At 41.6% G+C, this 21428-nt stretch overlaps 1 protein-coding gene across 1 annotated transcript; it reads right to left on the reverse strand.

Moving 5' to 3' along the window:
• Positions 1-18375: 18375 nt before the first annotated feature.
• On the reverse strand, positions 18376-19692 carry LOC136157593 (zinc finger protein 665-like). The gene is made up of 2 exons (XM_065919429.1): positions 18447-19692; positions 18376-18377 (listed from the first exon to the last, which is right to left on the reverse strand). Coding segments are annotated over exons 1-2 (1248 nt in total).
• Positions 19693-21428: the final 1736 nt, after the last annotated feature.

A 21428-nucleotide genomic window follows, 5' to 3' on the forward strand; every position in this document is an offset into this window, starting at 1 on the left:
CAGCTCTTCACATCAGGTGGCCAAAGTATTGGAGTTTCAGCTTCAGCATCAGTCCTTCTAATGAACACCCCGGACTGATCTCCTTTAGGATGGACTAGTTGGATCTCCTTGCAGTCCAAGGGACTCTCAAGCGTCTTCTCCAACACCACCGTTCAAAAGCACCAATTCTTTGGCGCTCAGCTTTCTTTATAGTCCAGCTCTCACATGCACACATTACTATACAGCAAACAGATAATCTACACGAACCACCTGAATAGCACAGGAAGCTGAAGGAACGCTGTGATAACCTTCATGGGAAAAGATCTCAGAAAAGAACAGCTGTACATCTATTTATAACTGAATCAAGTTCCTGTCCACCTACAGCAAACACAACGTCAGAAATCACCTCTATTAGGAAAAAAAAAGAAATTACCAAAAAAAGTGGAGGATGATAAATGCTGCCGCCTTGTGGTTACTTTGGTAACAACAGCTGAAAAACCTGCGCTGATGGGCACTTCATATGCACCAGTCCTTCATGGATGTTAAGTAAAAAACACCTATTCTCAACAAATGTCCTGGGGTAGGTCCTGGAAAAAGAATTCAAAATAGGGCAGATGGTCAAGAGGCCAAAGTAACTTGTTAATAGCCAGACCAGACGACAGGGAGGAGGGTCCTTAAACAAGAAAAAAAGAGAATGAAATTACAACACTCCCTAACCATTTAAAGAAAAACTCCAAATTAATTAAAGAACTAATTGAAGGGACAGTTAATTCCTGCCATTCGAGGAAAGCATAGGAAGAACAGGTTTTGATATAAATCACAGCAAATTCCCTCTGGATCCACCTCTTAGGATAATGAAAAATAGAAATAAGAAAAACTCAGCAAGGAATCTCATTAACCTTAAAAAGCACTTGCACAGCAATTAAAGAAAATGACAACCCTCAGAGTGGGAAAAAAGTTTGCAAGCAAATATATCAACAAGTAATTCATCTGCAAAACAAGCCAACAGCACATGCAACTCAATAAAAAGGAAAAAAGAAAAAAACACAACAGAAATGGACCAAAGATCTAAATGGATGTTTTTTTCAAAGAATGTATCCAGGTGGACAAAAGGCACATGAAAAGATGCTCAGTATCACTAATGACTGGAGAAATGCAAATCAAAACGATGATGAGGTATCAGCTAAAATCGCTGAGAGTGGCTATCCTCCAAAAGATCTACAAAGATTAAACTCTGCTCAGAGGCTGGGGAAAAGAAATCCTTCTACCCTGGAGGCAGGGTGGGTGCAGCCAAGAAGAAAAACATGGAGAGTCCTTAAAACACTAAACGTGGAGTTACTAACACCCTGGAAGCCAACTCCTTGCCTTAGATCCGGAAAAAATAACAAACTTAAGTGATATGTGCGTGTCCCTTATTTTCAGGACAGCACTGTTGACTGTATGAAGACAGAGCAGCAAACAACATGCCCATCAATAGAGAGACGGAGCACCTCGTCCACCTGGACAGTGGGATCCATTCAACCAGCGACAGAAGGAGAAAGTGGCATCGGCAAAAGCGGGGATGGGCCGAGGGGACGGGCCGAGGGGACATCAGGAAACAACACCTGTCCTCAACTTGTACCCTTGGCTGGGTCCGGGAAAAAGAACAAAACCAGGCAGATGGTCAAGAGGCCAATCCTGACAGGTCGGTTTTAATCACAGTTTTCTTTTTTTAAAAAAAAAAATCCCATGGAAACCTTTCAACATGAAGTAATACTAGAGAAATTCAAATCAAAATTACAACTAAATATGAGCTAACCCTAGCCAGAATGGCTTGTGTCAAAAACTCTACAAACAGTAAATGCTGGAGAGGTTTCGGAGAAAAAGAAATTCTCCCACATTGATGTTGTCAATGTCAGCTGTTAACAGCCAGAGCAGAGGACAACGCGGAGGTTCCTTAAGTGAAAAGTGAATGAAACTACGTCTCTCCCTAACCTCATGCAGAAAAGAAACTCCAAATCTATAAAGAACTAATGGAGGGATGGATACTCTAAACTTCTTGAGGAAAATATAGGCAAAACAGGTTTTGAAGTAAATCACAGCAAGTTCTTGGTTTTGCTCTTAGAATAACAAAAAAATCCCCAAAAGACAAAAAAACCCAAAAGACCAAAAACCTCAACAAAAGTAACCTCATTAACCTCAAAAGCTTTCGCACAGCAAGGACCAACCAAACTGAAAGAAAAAGATAACATTTAAATTGGGGGAAATGTTTACCATCGATTTAAAAAAAAACTTGCTGTTGCTGCTAAGTCGCTTCTGTCGCGTTCGACTCTCTGCGACCCCACAGACGGCAGCCCACCAGGCTCCTCTGTCCCTGGGATTCTCCAGGCAAGAACACTGGAGTGGGTTGCCATTTCCTTCTCCATAAAAACAAGGTATTCATCTCCAAAAACATGCAAACAGTTCATTCAGCTCAATATCAAAAAGCAATCAATAGAAAAACAGGCCAAAGATCTAAACAGACCTTTGTCTTCAGATGGCATCCAGATGGCCATAGAGTATATGAAAGATGCTCAGCATCAGTTAGAGAAACGCCCATCAAAACTGCAAGGTGGCATCAACGCACCCCCCTCAGAATGGCCATCTTCCAAAAGATCTACAAAGATTAAATGATGCGGAAGGCGAGGCAAACAGGAACTCTTCCTACACTGAGGGCGGGGATGTAAATGGGTGGGGGCGTCATGAAAGAAAGCAGTATGAAGATGCCTGAAACACACTAATCCTAGTTATTGCACAATCGGGCAAGCCCACCCATTGCCTTAGGTCCGGAGAAAACCATAATTTAAAATGATACTTGCAACCCTATTTTCAAGGCGGCAATAATGACAATATTTAATAGAGAGCGTCCCCAGTGGCTCAGCTGGTAAAGAATCTGCCTGCAATGGGGGAGACCTGGATTCCAGCCCTGGGTTGGGGAGATCCCCTGGAGGAGGGCGTGGCAACCCCCTCCGGTATTCTTGCCTGGAGAATCCCCCCAAAACAGCAGAGCCTGGCGGGCTACAGGCCATGGGGTCGCAGAGAGTCAGACACGACTGAGCGACTGAGCCCAGCACAGTGAAGAGCGTCGCCGAAATGTCCATCAATAGAGAAGTGAAGCCACTGACCCGTCTGCACGCGGGCGTCACTCAGCCGTCAGAAACAGCGAAAAATATCACTGTCGGCAGCATGGATGGACCGAGATTTGTCATACTGGGTGAAGCCAGTCAGGAAGGGAAAGAAATGTATCACCTACAGGTGGAATCTATAAATTCATACGAATGAAAGAATTTATAAAGAGAAACAGACTCGCAGACTTAGAAAACCAACTTATGATTATTTAAAAAAGCAGGTACAGGAGGGAGACATTAAGAGGTTGGGATTAACACATACTTACAACTTATTATCAGATAGATAATTCAAAAGGACCTCCTGAAAAACACAGAGATGTCTACCAAACACCCTGAAAGAACCGACCTGGGACAAACCAGAAAAAGAGCAGGTACAGTTCTCTGTGTAACTGAATCAAGTTCCTGCAAACCCGAAACAAACACATCAACGGAATCTTCTAAAATATTAGTTTTTCTCCAGATCTCTCCCCAGGCATGGGAGCCCAATCAATGAAAATTCCAAAAGAAAATAAATACTAATTTAGCCAACAAAACAAAGCCGCGGGACATGAAGGTGTGCTGCCGCCTCGTGGCCGCCTTTGGTAACAACAGCGGGGAAACTGCAGGCGGCGCTTAACACTCATAGGACCGAGGGCTGCAGGAGGAGACGCCTCTCCCCAACTGATGTCCTCGCTGGGCTGGGGGGAAAAATTCAGAACAGGGCCGAAGATCACAGGCCGACCTCAAAAGATCAGCTTTACTCACATTGTTTTTAAAAATATCGCATGAAAAGCTTTCAGCTTCGTGAAATATTACAGAAATGTAAATTTAAAAAAATACAAGGAGATATCAGCTCATAACGGTCAGAACGGCCTTTGTCAAAAAGCCTTCAAAACGATAACGGCTGGAGAGGTAGTGGAGAAAAGGGGGGCCTCCTACGCTGAGGCTGGGACTGGAAGTTGTTAACAGCCACGATCGAGGACGGGGTGGAGGTTCCTTCAAATTGTGAAAACTGAAGGAATTTACACCTCTCCCTAACCGCTTACAATGAAGGAACTTCAAATCGATTAAAGAGTTTTATGTAGGGACGATTCCTCTAAATCTCTTGAGGAAAATATATGCAGAACACACTTTGACATAAATCACAGCAAGTTCTTTTTGGATCTCCACTCAGAATTATTCAAAATAAAACTAAACTAAAAAAAGGCACCTCATTAACCTAAAAAGGTTTTGCACAGGAAGGGCAATCCTAGAGGAAAGAAAAAGACAACCCTCAGAATGGGAAAGTAAATGTTTGCAACCGAAGTGAAAAACAAGGAATTCATCTCCGAAGATGCAAACTGCTGACACAGCTCAAGATAAAAACAAACAAACAAACAAACAATCAACCCAGCAGGAAAACAGGCAGAGATCTAAACGGACGTTTTTCCAAAGAAGGCATCCAGATGGCAATAGAGCGCATGGAAAGATGCTCAGGACCACTCTTATAGGAATGGCAACTGAAACTCAACGAGGTATCAGCTCACCCCCTCAGACAGCCATCCCCCAAAGACCTACAGGTTAAATGCTGCGGAGGGCGAGGGGAACAGGGACTCCTCCTGCACTGTGGGCGGGGAGGGAAATGGGAGGGGGCGGCACCAAGAAAAACAGTATGGACATTCCTTAAAACACTAAACATAAACTTAGTACCTGATCTGGCAAGGCCACCCCTTGCTTTATATCCAGAGAAAATCATAACTGAAAATGATAGTTGCAGCCCTATTTTCAGGGCAGCATTATTGACAATCTCCAAGACAGAGCATCAACCAAAGGATCCATCAACAGAGATATAAAGAGGAACTCTATCTAAACACTGGAATACACTCAGCCTTCGGAACAAATGAGAAAACGCCATTTTCAGGAGCATGGATGGACTGAGAATTTATAATCCTGAATTAAGTCAGTCTGAGAGGGAAAGCAAACTATCACACACATGGGGAATCGATAAATTCCTCAAATGAACTAATTCATAAACTGAAACAGACTCACAGTGGTAGAAACATAAGTTAATGATTTGTTTTAAAAAAAGGTTGGGGAAGGGAGACCATAAGAGACTGGGATTAACAGATACTACTTACTGTCAGATCATCCAAATGAACCTGCTGAATAGCACGAGAAAGCACAAAACAGTGAAGGAAACTATATGGGAAAATACTCCGAGAAAGAACAGGATAGATGTACCTCTATGCGTAACTGAATCAAGTTCCTGTCAGCCTAAAACAAACACAACAGAAATCAACTCTACTTTAATAGAAAATAAAAGTTAACAGCAGTAAATAAACAAACTGAAATAAATAAATGTGACGCGTAAGTAAATGCTGCCTCCTTGTGGCCGCTTTTGGTACAACAACGGAGACTCCTGGGCTGCCGGCACTTCTATTCACCAGGACTGAGGCTCTAAGGCAGAAATGTCCTAGGTGCGTCTGGGGAAAGTTTCAAACCAGGGCAAAAGATCACGAGGCCGACCTCCGAAGCTCGTTTTACTCACACCGTTATTAAAGTCTTAGAAAAAACAAAGGCTGGAGAAGTTGTGGAGAAAAGGGAGCCCGGCTACACTGATGCTGGGACTGTAAGTTGTTAACAGCCACGACAGAGGACGGGGTGGAGGTTCCTTACACAAGGGGATAGTGAAAGAATTTACATCTCTCGCTAACCGCTTACAGACAAACTCCAAACCGATTAAAGAGTTACCTGGAAGGACAATTACTCTAAAGCTCTAGAGGAAAATATAAGCAGCGCACACTTTACATAAACCACAGCAAGTTTTTTGCTTTTGTTTGTTTTTTGTATATGCTCAAAATAATTCAAAATAAAACTAAACTTTAAAAAAGGCACCTCATTAACCTGAAGAGGTTTTGCACACGAAAGGCAACCGTAAGGAAGGAAAAAGCCCTCAGAAGGGGAAATAAATGTTTGCAACCGAAGTGAAAAACAAGGAATGAATTCATCGCCAAAGATGCAAAGTCCTCACACAGTGAAAGGGAAAAGTGAAAGTCGCTCAGTCAAGTCCGACTCTGCGACCCCATGGACGATACAACCCATGGAATTCTCCAGGCTGCAATATTCGAGTGGGTAGCCTTTCCCTTCTCCAGGGGATTTTCCCAACCCAGGGATCAAACCCAGGTCTCCTGCGTTGCAGGCGGATTCTTTACCAGCTGAACCACAACGGAGACCCCACAACTTATGATAAAAAAAAAATCAACCCAGTGGAAAAACTGGCAAAAATCTAAATGGACATTTCTCCAAAGAAGTCACCCAGATGTCCATAAAGCACATGAAAAGATGCTCAGGACCACTCTTACAGAAATGCCAATCAAACTGCAACCAGGTGTCACTCACACCCCTCAGAGGAGCCATCCTCCAAGAGATCTCCAAGGATGAAATGCTGCGGAGGGCGAGGAAAACAGGGACTCCTCCTACACTGTGGGCGGGGGTGGAAATGAGTGGGTGCGGCCACAAACGAAAACAGTATGGCGATTCCTTAGAACACTACACGAAGACTTAACACATGATCCGGCAAGCCCACTCCCGGTCTTAGAGTGGGAGAAAATCAAAACTGAAAATGATGGTTGCACCCCTATTTTCAGGGCAGCATTATTGACAATCTCCAAGACAGAGCATAAATGAAATTGTCCTTCAATAGAGAAATAACGAGGAACTTGTCCATCAAAACTCAGTCATCGAAACAAATGAAAACAAGTCATTTTAGGAGCATGGATTGACCGAGAGATTTACCAAACTGAGTGAAGCCAGTCAGAGAGGGAAAGCGAAGGATCACATACACGGAGAATCTGTAAATTCCTCAGGTGAACTAATTCATAAACTGAGACAGAATCACAGACATAGAAACACGAGTTTACGATTTTTTTTTTAAAGTTTGGGGAAGGGAAACACTAAGAGATTTGGTTTTACACATACACACTACTTATTTTCAGATAGATAATCGAAATGGACCTACTGAATAGCACAGGAAGTCTACTGAACACACTCAAAGAACCCAAATGGGAAAAGACCCCGAAATATAATAGAATAGATATACCTCTGTGTATAACTGGATCAAGTTCCTGTCACCCTAAAATAAACACAACAGAAATCAACTCTATTTCAATAGAAAATAAAAGCTAAACATAATAAATAAATAAATGTGACGCATGAGGAAATGCTGCCGCCTCGTGGCCGCTTTTGGTACAGCAACGGAAAATCCTGGGCTGAGGGCACTTCACATTGACCAGGACCCAGGGGCTGTAAGGAAGAAACTCCTGCCTGAAGAAACGTCCTAGGTGTGTCGGGGAAAAAGAGCCAAACCAGGGCAAAAGATCACGAGGCCGATCTCCAAAGCTCAGTTTTACTCACACTGTTATTAAAAATGTCACATGAAAAGTTTTCAACTTTGTGAAATGTTATAGAAATGTAAATGAAAACTGCAAATCAAAAATGTAAAAGGAGAAACGGAAAGATATACCCATTTGGATGCAGAATTCGAAAGAATAGCAAGGAGAGATAAGAAAGGCTTCCTCCGTGATCAGTGCAAAGAAATAGAGGAAAATAATATAATGGGAAAGACTAGAAATCGCTTCAGGAAATTAGATACCAAAAGAATATTTCCAAAAAAAATAAAGAATATTTCATGCAGAAATGGGCACAATAAAGGACAGAAATGGTATGGATCTAACAGATGCAGAAGCTATTAAGAGGAGGTGGCAAGAATACACAGAAGAACTGTACAAGAAAGATCTTAATGACCAAGATAACCACGATGGTGTGATCACTCACCTAGAGCCAGACGGCCTGGAATGCGAAGTCAAGTGGGCCTTAAGAAGCATCACTATGAACAAACTAGTGGAGGTGATGGAATTCCAGCTGAGCTATTTCAAATCCTAAAAGATGATGCTGTTAAAGTCCTGCACTCAATATGCAAGGAAATTTGGAAAACTCAGCAGTGGCCACAGGACTGGAAGAGGTCAGTTTTCATTCCAATCTGAAAGAAAGGCAATGCCAAAGAATGCTCAGACTACAGCACAATTGCACTCATCTCACACTGGGCTTCCTTGGTGGCTCAGAGGTTAAAGTGTCTGCCTGCAACGCGGGAGACCCAGGTTCGACCCCTGGGTAGGGAAGATCCCCTGGAGGAGGAAATGGCAACCCACTCCAGTATTCTTGATGGACAATCCCATGGATGGAGGAGCCTGGTAGGCTACAGTCCACGGGGTCGCAAAGAGTTGGACACAACTGAGCGACTTCCCTTTCACTTTCTTTCACACACCAGTAAAGTAATGCTCAAAATTCTCCAAGTGAGGCTTTAACAGTATATGAATCGAGAACTTCCAGATGTTCAAGTTGTATTTGGAAAACGCAGAGAAACCAGAGATCAAAAGGAGGGGAGCCCTAAAGGAAAAACAAAATAACCCTCAGGATAAAAAAATGTTACAACCAAGGTGAAAATAAAGAATTCATTCCCAGAACATGCAAACAACCCATGCTGTTCTCTAGAAAAAAACGGAAGAGGGCAAAGATCTAAATGATATTTCTCTCCAGAAGACATCCAGGTGGCTGTAAAGCACATGAAAAGATGCTCACATCACTAGTTATTAAAGAAATTAAAATCAAAACTACAAGAACATATCACCTCACACAGCTCAGAATGGCCTATGTCTTAACGTTTACTAACAAAATGGCAGAGAGGACGTGGGGACACGGGGATGCTCCTGCACTGATGCTGGCAGTGAGCTGTTAGCAGGCAGGGTGGAGGACAGGGAGGAGCTTCCTTAAACAAGGGGAAAGGGAAGGAATTTACTCTCTCCCTAACTGCTTACAGAAGAAAAAATCCAAATTGCCTGAAGATTAAATGGATGGAAGATTACTCTAATCCTCTTGAGGGAAATATAGGCAAACAAACTTTGACATGAATCACAACATGTTCTTTTGGAATCTATGTTTAGAATAATTAAAACTAAAATAAAACTTTAAAAAGGCACTTTATCACCTAAAAAGCTTTTGCACTGCAAGGGCAACCCTAATGGAAAGAAAAAGACAACCCTCAGAATGGAAAAATAAATGTTTGCAACAGATGTTTAAAATAATGAATTCATCTTCCAACATGCAAACTGCTTATGGAGCTCATGATAAAGCTGCAAAGAAAAGCTATCAGTCCAGTAGAAAAACCGGCAAATATCTAAATGGCTATTTCTCCAAGGAAGGCATCCAGGTGGCCATAAAACACATGAGAAGATGCTCAGGATCACTTTTAAAGAAACGCTAATCAAAACTACAGTGAGGTATCACCTCACACCCCGCAGAACATCCATCTTCCAAAAGGTCTTCAAAGGTTAATTGCTGCTGAGGGCAAGGGTCATGGAGAATCCTCCTACATTGTGGGTGGGAGTGTAATTGAGTGGGTGCAGCCACAAGGAAGAGTGTGGAAATTCCTTAAAACACTAAATATAGACATACCACATAATCTGGCAAGCCCACCCCTTGCCTTACACCCAGAGAAAATCATGATTTAAAACGATAGTTGCACCTCTATTTTTAGGGCAGCACTACAGACAATATCTAAGACAGAGCATCAACCAAAGTTCCATCTATAGAGAAATGAAGAGTCTCGTGTCCATCTAAACACTGGAATAGAGTCCAAAAGAATGAATGAATGACATTTTTAGGAGCATGGATGGACTGAGAATTTATCATACTCAGTGAAGTCAGAGATGAAAGAATTATCACTTAGAGGGGGCATCTATACATTTATACAATTTAACTATAAACAGAAACAGACTCACAGACTTAGAAACCCAACTTACAGCTTTTAAAAAAAATGTAGTGGCAGGAAAACATTTAGAGATTGCGATTAACAAAAACACACTACTTTTTATTATATAGATAATGCCAGTGGACCTACCACATAGCACAGGGAAGTCACCGGATACACTGGAAGAACCTATATGGGAAAAGACTCCAAAAAAGAACACAGATGTATAATTGAATCATGTTCTTGTAAACCTAAAACAAACACAACAGAAATCAACTCTACTCCAATAGAAAATAAAAATTAACCAAAAAATAAAAAAAGAGAAAGAGAGATATCAAGGAAACAATTAATGCAAAGATGGGCACAATAAAGGACAGAAACAGTATGGACCTAACAGAAGCAGAAGATAATGAGGAGAAGTGGCAAGGATACAGAGATGAACTATACTGGGCTTCCCCTGTGGATCAGTGGGTAAAAAATCCTCCTGCAATGTGGGAGAACTAGGTTTGAACCCTGGGTTGGAAAGGTTCCCTGGAGAAGGAAAGGCTCCCCACTCCAGTATTCTGGCCTCGAGAATTCGACAGACTGTATAGTCCATGGGGTCACAAAGAGTTGGACATGTCTATTAAGGAGAGGTGGTGAAAATACACAGATGAACTAAACTAAAAAGATCTTGTCACATCAGATAATTCTGAAAGAGCTGGGAATACCAGGCCACCTGATCTGCTTCCTGAGAAACCTGCATGCATGTCAAGATGAAACAGTTAGAACTGAACATGGAACAATGAACTGGTTCCAAATTGGGAAAGGAGTACATCAAGGCTGTATATTGTCACCTGCTTATTTAACTTATATGCAGATAACATTATGCAGAATGCTGGGTTGGATGAGGCTCAAGCTGGAATCAAGATTGCCAGGAAAAATATCAATAACCTCAGATATGCAGATGACACCACCCTTAAGGCAGAAAGCAAAGAGGAACTGAAGAACCTTTTGATGAAAGTGAAAGAGGTGAGTGAAAAAGCTGGCTTAATACTCAAAATTCAAAAAACTAAGATCATGGCATCCAGTCCCATCTCTTCATGGCAAATAAAAGGGGAAACAATGGTAACAATGAGAGACTTTATTTCCTTGGACTCCAAAATCACTGAACTGGGTGACTGTAGCCATGAAATTCAAAGATGCTTGCTCCTTGGAAGAAAAGCTGTGACAAACCTAGACAGCATGTTAAAAAGCAGAGACATCACTTTGCCAACAAAGGTCTGCCTAGTCAAACCTGTGGTTTTTCCAGTAGTCATGTATGGGAGTGAGATTCGGACCATAAAGAAGGCTGAGCGCTGAAGAATTGATGCTTTTGAACTATGGTGTTGGAGAAGACCCTTGAGAGTCCCTTGGACAGCGAGTCCATCCTAAAGGAAATCAGTGCTGAATATTCATTGGAAGGGCTGATGCTGAAGCTGAAACTCCTGTACTTTGGTCACCTGATGCTAAGAGCCAACTCATTGGAAAAGACCCTGATGCTGGGAAAGATTGAGGGCAGGAGGAGAAGGGGGCGACAGGATGAGATAGTGGGCATCATCAACTCAATGGACATGAGTTTGAGCAAGCTCTGGGAATTGGTGATGGACAGGGAGGCCTGACGTGCTGCAGTCCATGGGGTCACAAAGAGTCAGACACGACTGAGCAACTGAACAACATTGCAGTCTCATGAGAGAAGAAGGCATTGTAGAATGTGTAAAGAGTCTAGAATGTGACTTCCCAAAAAGCTTTATAGAAAGCACCTTTACTGTAGTAGGCAATAGCTAAAACCCAGATCCTGAGATCTCTATCAGAATAACACTCAGCCAAAAATAAGGGTGGACCTCTGTCTTTATGAGGAGGGCAGCATGACTTTATACCAGTAAAGTTAAAGAGTGACCACTAGTCTAGAGCGAAGGAGGCAGAGAATTCAAGAAAGAAGAAGGTTAGAATCATGTGAATCATCATGAAGCTTTCTGTCTGTACTCACAAACTCCCATTTATTCCTCAAAAGCAGAGATCATAGGATGCAGCAGACTCCAGGAGACATTCTACAAGTGAAGGAACCAAAACCCTGAGGGTAGATAAGGGATTCTGGAAGGAAGCTATCCTCACCCAAGCAGGCCAGGTTCCAGTAGTTCTGTAACATCACGTCCCTGGACAATTCCCACTGACTGAGTTCCAGGCATTCCCATTCCTCTTGAAAGGTTGTTGCTGAACCACAGAAGGCGCCATGATTCTTGGCCTCCGAATAAGAATTCTATCCAGGCCAGAGATGAGGTTTGATCACTCAGAGCTTTTGTGTAATAGAATTTTATTAAAGTATAAAAGAGGTAGAGAAAGCTTCTGAAATAGACATCAGAAGGGGGCAGAAAGAGTGCACACTCGCTAGTGTTGGCAAGGGAGTTATATACATTTTAATTAGTCATCACAATGAATCAAAAGATGTCTGGAGGTTGTAAAGATCTTACTAGACCCACTCCCATAATTTACATTTTAAGATAACAGGTTTTCAGAAGGCTTTTCAGGAAAGAGAAACTGTCATCAAGCAGGATACCTTGTTGTTGTACAATCCCTAATACAGTTTGAACTGAGTTATGTAATTGATAAAGACTAAGGAATGTAGACAAAAAAGTTTGTCCTTTCCTCCTCCTTGAGAATTCCAGACCCCTCTCTCCTTGGGGACCCCCGGACTTCTTATCAACCTGCCTGGGAACCTACTCTCTCACTCTTGAGTGAAGTTTATGGCCAGACCCTGGAATGTCAGCCGTCCCTGAAATACAAAGTACATATGCCATGTGACTGTGGGAAGTCTTCGTTAAGTGACCCAGGATGAAAACAGCAAGTTCAGAGAACTAGTTTTTGAATGAGAAGAGTGTCTGATGTTATACAATAATATACTTTTTTACATAGTAATATGTGCTACCATATTTCTAACCTGAAGAAAACAGGATGACATATGATCCACAAAGCCACTTGGGCTTCCCTGCTGGCTCAGACGGTAAGGAATCCGCCTGCAATGCAGGTGACCTGGATTCGATCCCTGGGTGGGGAAGATCCCCTGGAGAAGGAAATGGAAACCCACTCCAGTATTCTTGCCTGGAGAATCTTATGGAGAGAGGAACCTGGCAGGCTATATAGTCTATGTGCTCATGAAGAGTGGGACATGACTGAGCGGCTATGATCCATTCAATCATCTGGGAGAGAAATCATTAAATGTGATCAACAGAGGCATATTTACTTTTGAGGATTTTCCTTGTGTTCCACAGAATAAATATCAGTCAAAGCAGGAATATTTTTAAAAACCACATTGTGATTCAAGAATTCTAGGGTGGGGCCACAGTTTTTCATCTTGAACAAGCTTAGTTTTAACTAAATATCTGGTTGATAAATGGTCATTATGAATAGCACGGAGGTAAAAGAACCATGGCTGATAGCCATGGCATCCAGTCTCATCACTTACTGGCGAATAGATGGGGGGGACAATGGAAACAGTGAGATACTTTATTGTTTTGGGCTCCAAAATCACTGCAGATGGTGACTACAGCCATGAAATTAAAAGACGCTTACTCCTTGGAAGAAAAACTATGACCAACTTAGACAGCATATAAAAAAGCAGAGACATTACTTTGTCAGCAAAGGTCTGTCTAGTCAAAGCTATGTTTTTTTCTAGTAGTCATATATGGATGTGAGAGTTGGACTATAAAGAAAGCTGAGCGCCAAACAATTGATGCTTTTGAACTGTGGTGTTGGAGAAGACCCTTGATAGTCCCTTGGACTGCAAGAAGTTCCAACCAGTCCATCCTAAAGGAGATCAGTCCTGAATATTCATTGGATGGATTGATGCTGAAACTGAAACTCCAATACCTCAGCCACCTGATGTGAAGAATTGGCTCATTTGAAAAGACCCTGATGCTGGGAAAGATTGAAGACGGGAGGAGAAGGGGACGACAAAGGTTGAGATGGTTGGATGCTGTCACAGACTCTACAGACATATGGTTGAATAAGCTCCAGTAGTTGGTGATTGTCAGATGTGCTGCAGTCCGTGGGGTTGCAGAGAGTCGGACACAACTGAGCAACTGAACTGAACTGAAAAGAGCCAGGTAAGAATTCATAGTTATTATTGACCTTTATGGGCTTTGCAGATTTTACAGGTTTAATAAGTTAGTAAGCAGAGAAAACAATCCTTTTGACTATTTTTGAACTATAAAACTTGCTAACAGTTTTTTATTCCTTAACCTTGAATGAGCCACATAAATAATTTTAGATCAAAAATATTGCTATTCAAAATTGTTTGGAATATTTGATCAAATATTCAGAAAATTGTAGAGCTTGGGATTTACTTCAATGGATCTGAGCTCGATTTTATGTAAAATGATTTGTCAACACAGAGACCTGACTGAGCAACTGAACTGAACTGAACACAGAGGCCACTCTAATGGATGTTTTACCAGTTGAGGTAACTGGCAAAAATATCAAAACCAGAAAAAATGTCATATACTGTTAACATTTTCATGCACACAAACATACACTATTTGGGAGAAAAATTATTCATGTTTATAAAATCAGGAATAGATTTCTGTGCTTAAATCTTATAATTTATTTGTGGCAATATTCTAAATTTTTAAAATATATTACAGTGCAAAAACACATAATGATATAAAATAAATTAGAGCTCTTGGTTCTGAATCTTTTATTCCTTTGAAAATGTCTATCATTTGTGTTGAATTATATTTTAGATTTAACAGTTAAATATGCATAAGTAATAACATTCTTGTAAATATTTTAGAAAATACAAAGATGTGATAAGAAATCTGACTGGCAAATGAGTGTGGAGTATATTACTAATGGAAATGATCAGACCTGGGCTTCAGTGAAGAAAACCTTCATTCCCCAAATGCAAGAACCTGACTAAACGCAGGTGTGTTCATTTTCCAAAGAAAACAGAACTAAGAAGGCTTGGTTTGCTACATTAATTTTGGCAACTTATACACATCCCTCACTAAATCTTTCAAAAATCATTTTTAAAGACAAAAAGCAGGAATATTACAGTTGCAACATCAGAGAAACACCCGAACCAGGAAACGTGAGGTGTAATGGGATAAATGTTAGCAGTGATCTGAATCCTGAAAAATATGTTTTATACAAAATTCACTTCCTATATAACTTCTGTGTTCTGAATCCTAAGACTACACTTAAGAGTGAGTCCTTCCTGCCAAAATGGAGAAAGGTCTCTCATACTTTCCTCCTTCTTTTCCCCAAACTTCCTTTGGAACTCTGGACCACTGGGGTAATTATATTCAAAAGGACATTTTCTTAATCCTGTTCTAAATGTCTGAAGTTGCATATACATGTAAATTCATCACTAATCTCCCCTACTTCTCTAAGATCCCAAGATTGAACCACATGCCAAAGGGAATCTCAGAACCTATGCCTGCCCATGTTGATCTCTCACAAAGGGAATATTTACCAGTTGAAATCACTAATTCAGGTTGGGAATTCATCATGCTCTATAGAAAGCCAGGATACCGACAAGGGAGACAAGGTTCTGGGACACAAGGGAGAAGTGGTGTAAAGAGCGGATCCTCACTATGATAAGAAAAGAAAAAATTAAGAAGCTGATAACAAACACCCCAGGCAGAAAAATTAGAAGATGAGAACTAAAGGTTTGCAGGTTCCCTCAGTCTAGGCACTTCAGGAGGAAAAGCAGACAAAATCCCAGACCCAGGAAAGGACATGTAGCTGAGAAGCTGCTTTTCCCTCCTCTTCTTCCTCCTGCTCTGCGTCTTCTCTGGGGATGTTATGCAGCGAACGTATGTCTGCATCTTGAGAAAATACCTTCAAAGGCATCCGCAGAGCTCTTTAACCTGCAACTACTTCACCACTACAGACAGAAGGACCTTGAAAATCTGAAAAGACCCACCTCTCCTGTCCTCTGTCTCAGGAGAGATTCAGGAACAATCACTTCCTACCTGGAGACCAGTCTGTGAACTAATTTCTTGATTGTTTTCTCCCCATAGAGAGCTCCTAACCCTCTGCTCACACAGATGATGTCAGTTGACTTCCCGATCCAAATCCACCTAGACCAACCCCGCAGCCTCTCCTTGGACTGCTGCCAGGCCTCAGCTCTCACAAATGGACCAGGAGCCGCGTCCTTAACCCGGGCCTCCGCTTAGAATCCCCTGGAGCACATCCTACACACCACACTGATGCTCCCACAGGACTGAGAGAACTCTGTGGGGAGGGCACCAGGGAGGTTATCCCTTAACTCTGGTCATGTGATCTTGATAGGAAACCGGGTTGAAACCACTTAAAAGATTCTTTCTGAACCATTTCAGTGAATATGAACCCCTCGAGGTCAGGTCCCCACTCTAAGAAGTTATGAATCTGCAGGTCTGAAGTGGGGCCATGAAATGAGTCTTTAGCAAATTCCGTTTGTTCTGATGCTTCTCCCCCAAAACCCACACACGGGAGCCCTGAGCTTCAGCCCTCACACTCAGCACAGCTGAGACCCTTCAGGAGGGGAGGGTTTAGGGCAGGAATTTCTTAGGTCAAGTTTAGGACCAAGCAGAGAAAGCTCCAGTACTTGGGGTTCAGGGCCTTATAAGAGACCCTGGGTGAAGTGCTGTGGGCTCCCCAGGCTGAGTGTGGATGGGTCCATTCAAACCAAGGGGAGCAGGAATCTGGTGAGCACTGTGAGGGTGGCATTGAAGGGGGGAGCCTGTGAAGTAGAACCTGGGGTTCAGCAAGACTGCTGATCACAAGGTGGGTGGTTGTCTGGAGCAGGTGCTCACAGGACTGGCTAGCGTGAGTTCAAGGAGCTGCATATGCTGCTCCCCAGACAGATGCTGAGGCAGCCACAGCATGGAGCAGTTCAGGGGAGCTCTCAACAGTACTCTGCATAATCCTTATTGGAACCATCACAGTGTCCCAGCAGTTAGAGAGAGGGGAAAGTACAATGGAGAAATGATGGGAAATATCCAATTATTTGAGGCGTAAAGGCAATAAGGAAACTAATTGTTAGAGATATCATCCCTCTGTGCTAGCAAAGAGTTTATTGTTAGGTATTCTTCCCCGTGACCTTAAATCAGTAGGTTGACACTTCATTGATTACTTTGCGGCTTTATCACAAGAAACCGTCAGTTTTATTAACATGTACTATCACACATAGAAAGAATAAAACCTTTTCCAACCCAATGTGTAACTGATTAAATACAGATTACAAGCATAAACAACGATATTCATTCCTCTGATACAATGATCTCAGAACTGTCATTTCTACGGTTACAAAATGGAGGCTAATCATTTACGAATGAAACAAGATGTACACTACTTACATGACTTTTCTGAGAAGGGTTTCCATACATTTCTAGGGTATCAGAGGTATCATTATTTGAAACATGTCAACTAATATTCATGACATCTGTTGATATTATAAAGATACATCAAGAGTTCAGTGAACTGTCATTGTATTTTCCTTCAAATGCAAGAGATATAACTATTGAAAATGTGCATCTTACTTTAATATGTGGAATTTACTCCCTGAACACTTATTTCATGGTGACCTATAGGGATGTTTGGCATGAATGACTAACACCTGCATTTAAATGTTCAGTGTACATGCTACATCACTATGTCCTTAATCTCCTAATGGAGAATAAGTATAAATTATTTCTCTCTAGGATAGAAGCCTTGTCTCATCTTTGAGTAGCAATCCTCAAAAACATAACTTTGCATACACACTAAAAATGAAGCATAGCAGCATGGAGTAATTTGAGAGTTCAATAACATATCTTGGTTTTCAAATAATCACAAATCGTGTCAATATAAACAAAGATATATTGCTAATAATTGTACATTTCTAAATACCAACCCTTCATCTTGTGATCCATACTAACATACCTGTTTTCTATGTTTTAACTATGGATTATTATCTACAATACTTCTCCTGAAGAGGAACTTCAAATTGGATGAATGAAAAATCAAATAGAATTGATGAAATGCTTTCAAGTGTGCGGGCTTCCCTGATAGCTCAGTTGGTAAAGAACCCACCTCCCACTCCAGTATTCTGGCCTGGAGAATTCCATGGACACAGTCCTTGGGGTTGCAAAGAGTTGGACACGACTGAGCAACTTTCACTTTTCCTAGTGTGCAATTTCTGGTATTTATTTAGATTTAATTTTCATCAAATACTTTTCTACATTTTTTCATGTCATTCGTTATCTTACTTAAATAAATGGTCCTGTATTTCCTGAAGTGTATGTTTAGGACAAACCTCTTTCATCACTTATTACTGGAGTTTCTCTCCAATGTGCTTTCTGATGTTTAGTAAGGTGAGAGCTCCGATTAAAGCCTTTGCCACTTTCCTTACATTTACAAGGTTTTCCCTCCAGTATGAATTCTCTGATGTTGAGTAAGATGTGAGTTCTTGATAAAGGCTTTTCCACATTCTTTACATTTGTAAGGTTTCTCTCCAGTATGAATTATCTGATGGTAAGTAAGACCTGAGGGCTTGCTAAAGTCTTTGTCACAATCCTTACATTTATAAAGCCTCTCCCCAGTATGAATTCGCTGGTGTTGAATAAGAGTTGAGTTCTCACTAAAGGATTTCCCACATTCTGTACATTTATAAGGTTTCTCTCCAGTATGAATGCTCTGACGGTAAGTAAGACCTGAGCACTGGTTAAATTCTATGCCACAATCCTTACATTTATAAGGCTTCTCTCCAGTATGAATTCTCTGGTGTTTAGTAAGAGTTGAGTAGTGACTGAAGGCTTTTCCGCATTCTTTACATTTATAAGATTTCTCTCCAGTATGGATTACTTGATGTTTAGTAAGACATGAGTGCTGTCTAACTGCTTTGCCGCAATCGTTACATTTATAAGGCCTCTCCCCAGTATGAATCCGCGGGTGTTGAATAAGAGTTGAGTTCTCACTAAAGGATTTCCCACCTCCTGTACATTTATAAGGTTTCTTTCCAGTATGAATTTTCTGATGGTAAGTGAGACCTGAGCACTGGTTAAATTCTTTGCCACAATCGTTACATTTGTAAGGCTTCTCTCCAGTATGAAATCTCTGGTGTTGAGTAAGATTTGACTTCTGATTAAAGGCTTTGCCACACTTCATACATTTGTGTGATTTCTGCTGCATATCAATTACCTGATGTTGAGTAAGACATGAGCTACAAGGAAGCACTTTGCCACATTCTTTCCATTTGCTTGGTTTCTCCCTAGCATGAACTTGCTGATGCAGACTGAAATGTGAACACCTAAAAATGGCTTTGCCACTTTCCTTACCTTTGTAAGGTTTCTGCTCTGTATGGATTCGCTGATGTTGAGTAAGCTTTGAGTTCTGATTAAAGGCTTTGCCACACTTTGTACATTTATAATGCGTCTCCCCTGTATGAATTTGCTGATGTTGACTAAGATTTGAGCAAGACATAAATGCTTTCCCACATTCCTTACATTCATAAGGTTTCTTGCCAGTGTGGATTTGCCGATCTTGACTAAGCTTTGAATTCTGATTAGAGGTATTGCCACACTCTGTACCTTTGAAAGGTTTCCATCCTGAATGAATTTTCCTGTGTCTACTTAGACTGGATGAGTTAGCAAAGGCTTTCTCACATTTCTTACACTTGTAACTTTTCTGTGGATCCTGAATATACTGCTGTTGAGTAAGATTTGAAGACTGATTAGAAATATCACTATATTCACAATTATAAGCCTTCTCTCCTGTATGTGTACTCTTCTTTAGTGGAAGACCTGATGTTTGATAAAAGATATCCATACATGTACTATTTTTAGAATCCTTGTCTGAAGATTGAGGTCCCTGATGTTTCATAGGGTTAGAGTCTTGTCCAGTTTTAGACCCAGTTTCATTGCATGAATAGCTTCTCACTCCATTGTAAATATTCTTGTAATTATTGGGGGTAGAACTCTTACATAAGCCCTGACTCGTGTTATTACATGTGAGAAGTTGTTCCATATTAACCATATCATGATGTGTATTGAACAATGATGGTGGGATTAACTCTTTTCCTTTATTATCAACATTACACATTTTGGAACAGAGAGAAACTGTCTGTTGGTGGAAGAATAATGACCCCTTGCTCACAGATCCCTCAAATTGATTATATTGTGAGTTTTCCCCATCATTTTAAAATTTCTGGTTTTCAGACGTGCTTGAATGTATGTGTAATTGAAGCCTGTGTTGAGAGTGGTTTGAATGAGTATTTGCAGTAGAGACTGGATGACTTTCCAGATTTTCCACATTTCCCTTCAGAGAACGTGTATGTTTCAAAAAATGATTTAAACCTTTGCTTGAAAAGATACACTTCTCTGCAGATGTTGATAACTGAAATGGGTGTTTTCCCCAATTTGACTCACATTGCTCACTTCTTTTGGCAGTAATGTCTGCATTATGTGAAACTATCTCACTTCCTTTATGTCCATATAAAGTTCTTCTAGGCTTTTTACAAAGCCCCGTATATTCCTGGTCTTTCATTAAATGTTCATTTCCAAGATGAGCTCTTCCATATGTTCCTAGGTTTGCCTTTTGGATTAAATTTTCTAACCTTGGATTCTTTGACATCAAAGCACAGGTGTTGTGAGAAGATATAGCTGAAAGATACCAAACAAAAGTTTACCAAAGTAAAAGATATCAAATCTACTATCCTCAGTGAATATCCTTAAAAATGTAGAGAAAGTAGAGACACAAGAATCAAGATGCAAGAGGATTAGGCAGACTTGGAATTCATCTCTCTCCACAAATGCATCAAGCATATATCAGAAATGAAACAACTCTCACAGAGGCCCTTCTGAACACTAGCAGAGGACCTACAACACCTAAAAGGACAAGAAAGATTCCCACTTAGCTAGGTAGGACCAAAGAAAGAAGGAAGAGGACAGGAAGTGGGATGGGACCTGCAACCCTGGGGCAGGGGGGGGGATCTGAAGAGAGGAGATCTCCATGTCCGGAGAAGCCTCTCACTGGGAGAGCTCAATTGGGACAGAAGGGGAGCCTCATTCTCTGTGGGAAGAGAACATGGCAACAGTCTGTGGCAGAAGGACAGAGTGAGACCTGCACATGGGGTACTGACCCCTGCCCTGTCCACCCGCCTGAGAAAGTGTCCACTGCTGCAGACAAGTGCTGGGGGCTGGAACGTGGGGTGTGGAGGGCAGACCCAGGCAGAGGGCTGCTGTTGGCTATGAGGAGACATCCTGAGGGAACGGGAGGGAGGGAGAAGCTCTATAAATGGGTTGCTTGTGGAGGAAGCCTGAACCACCATAGAGCAGAGCGCCATTGTTGAGTGATGCCCGAAGGGAAGAACCTCACCGCAGCCTCTCTCCCCCTGTGCTGGCCCCTCATCCCTGGCAGTAGGAAGGGCTGCCACTCAGATGGGCTCTATTGAGCCCCCACCATGGCCTCCCCCATGCCCCTCCTCCATTGGCAGACGACTCCTGTGCTCTGGGGCAGCCTCTGGAGCAGACACCTGTGCGTGGACCACATGCTCAGATGGAGCT

The sequence above is a fragment of the Muntiacus reevesi genome, chromosome 2 (genome assembly GCF_963930625.1).
Source record: "Muntiacus reevesi chromosome 2, mMunRee1.1, whole genome shotgun sequence".
Taxonomy (NCBI): domain Eukaryota; kingdom Metazoa; phylum Chordata; class Mammalia; order Artiodactyla; family Cervidae; genus Muntiacus; species Muntiacus reevesi.

Excerpts from the sequence above, each read along its gene's own strand:
- LOC136157593 (XM_065919429.1), bottom strand. The coding sequence starts at position 19,692 with ATGGATATCTTTTATCAAACATCAGGTCTTCCACTAAAGAAGAGTACA.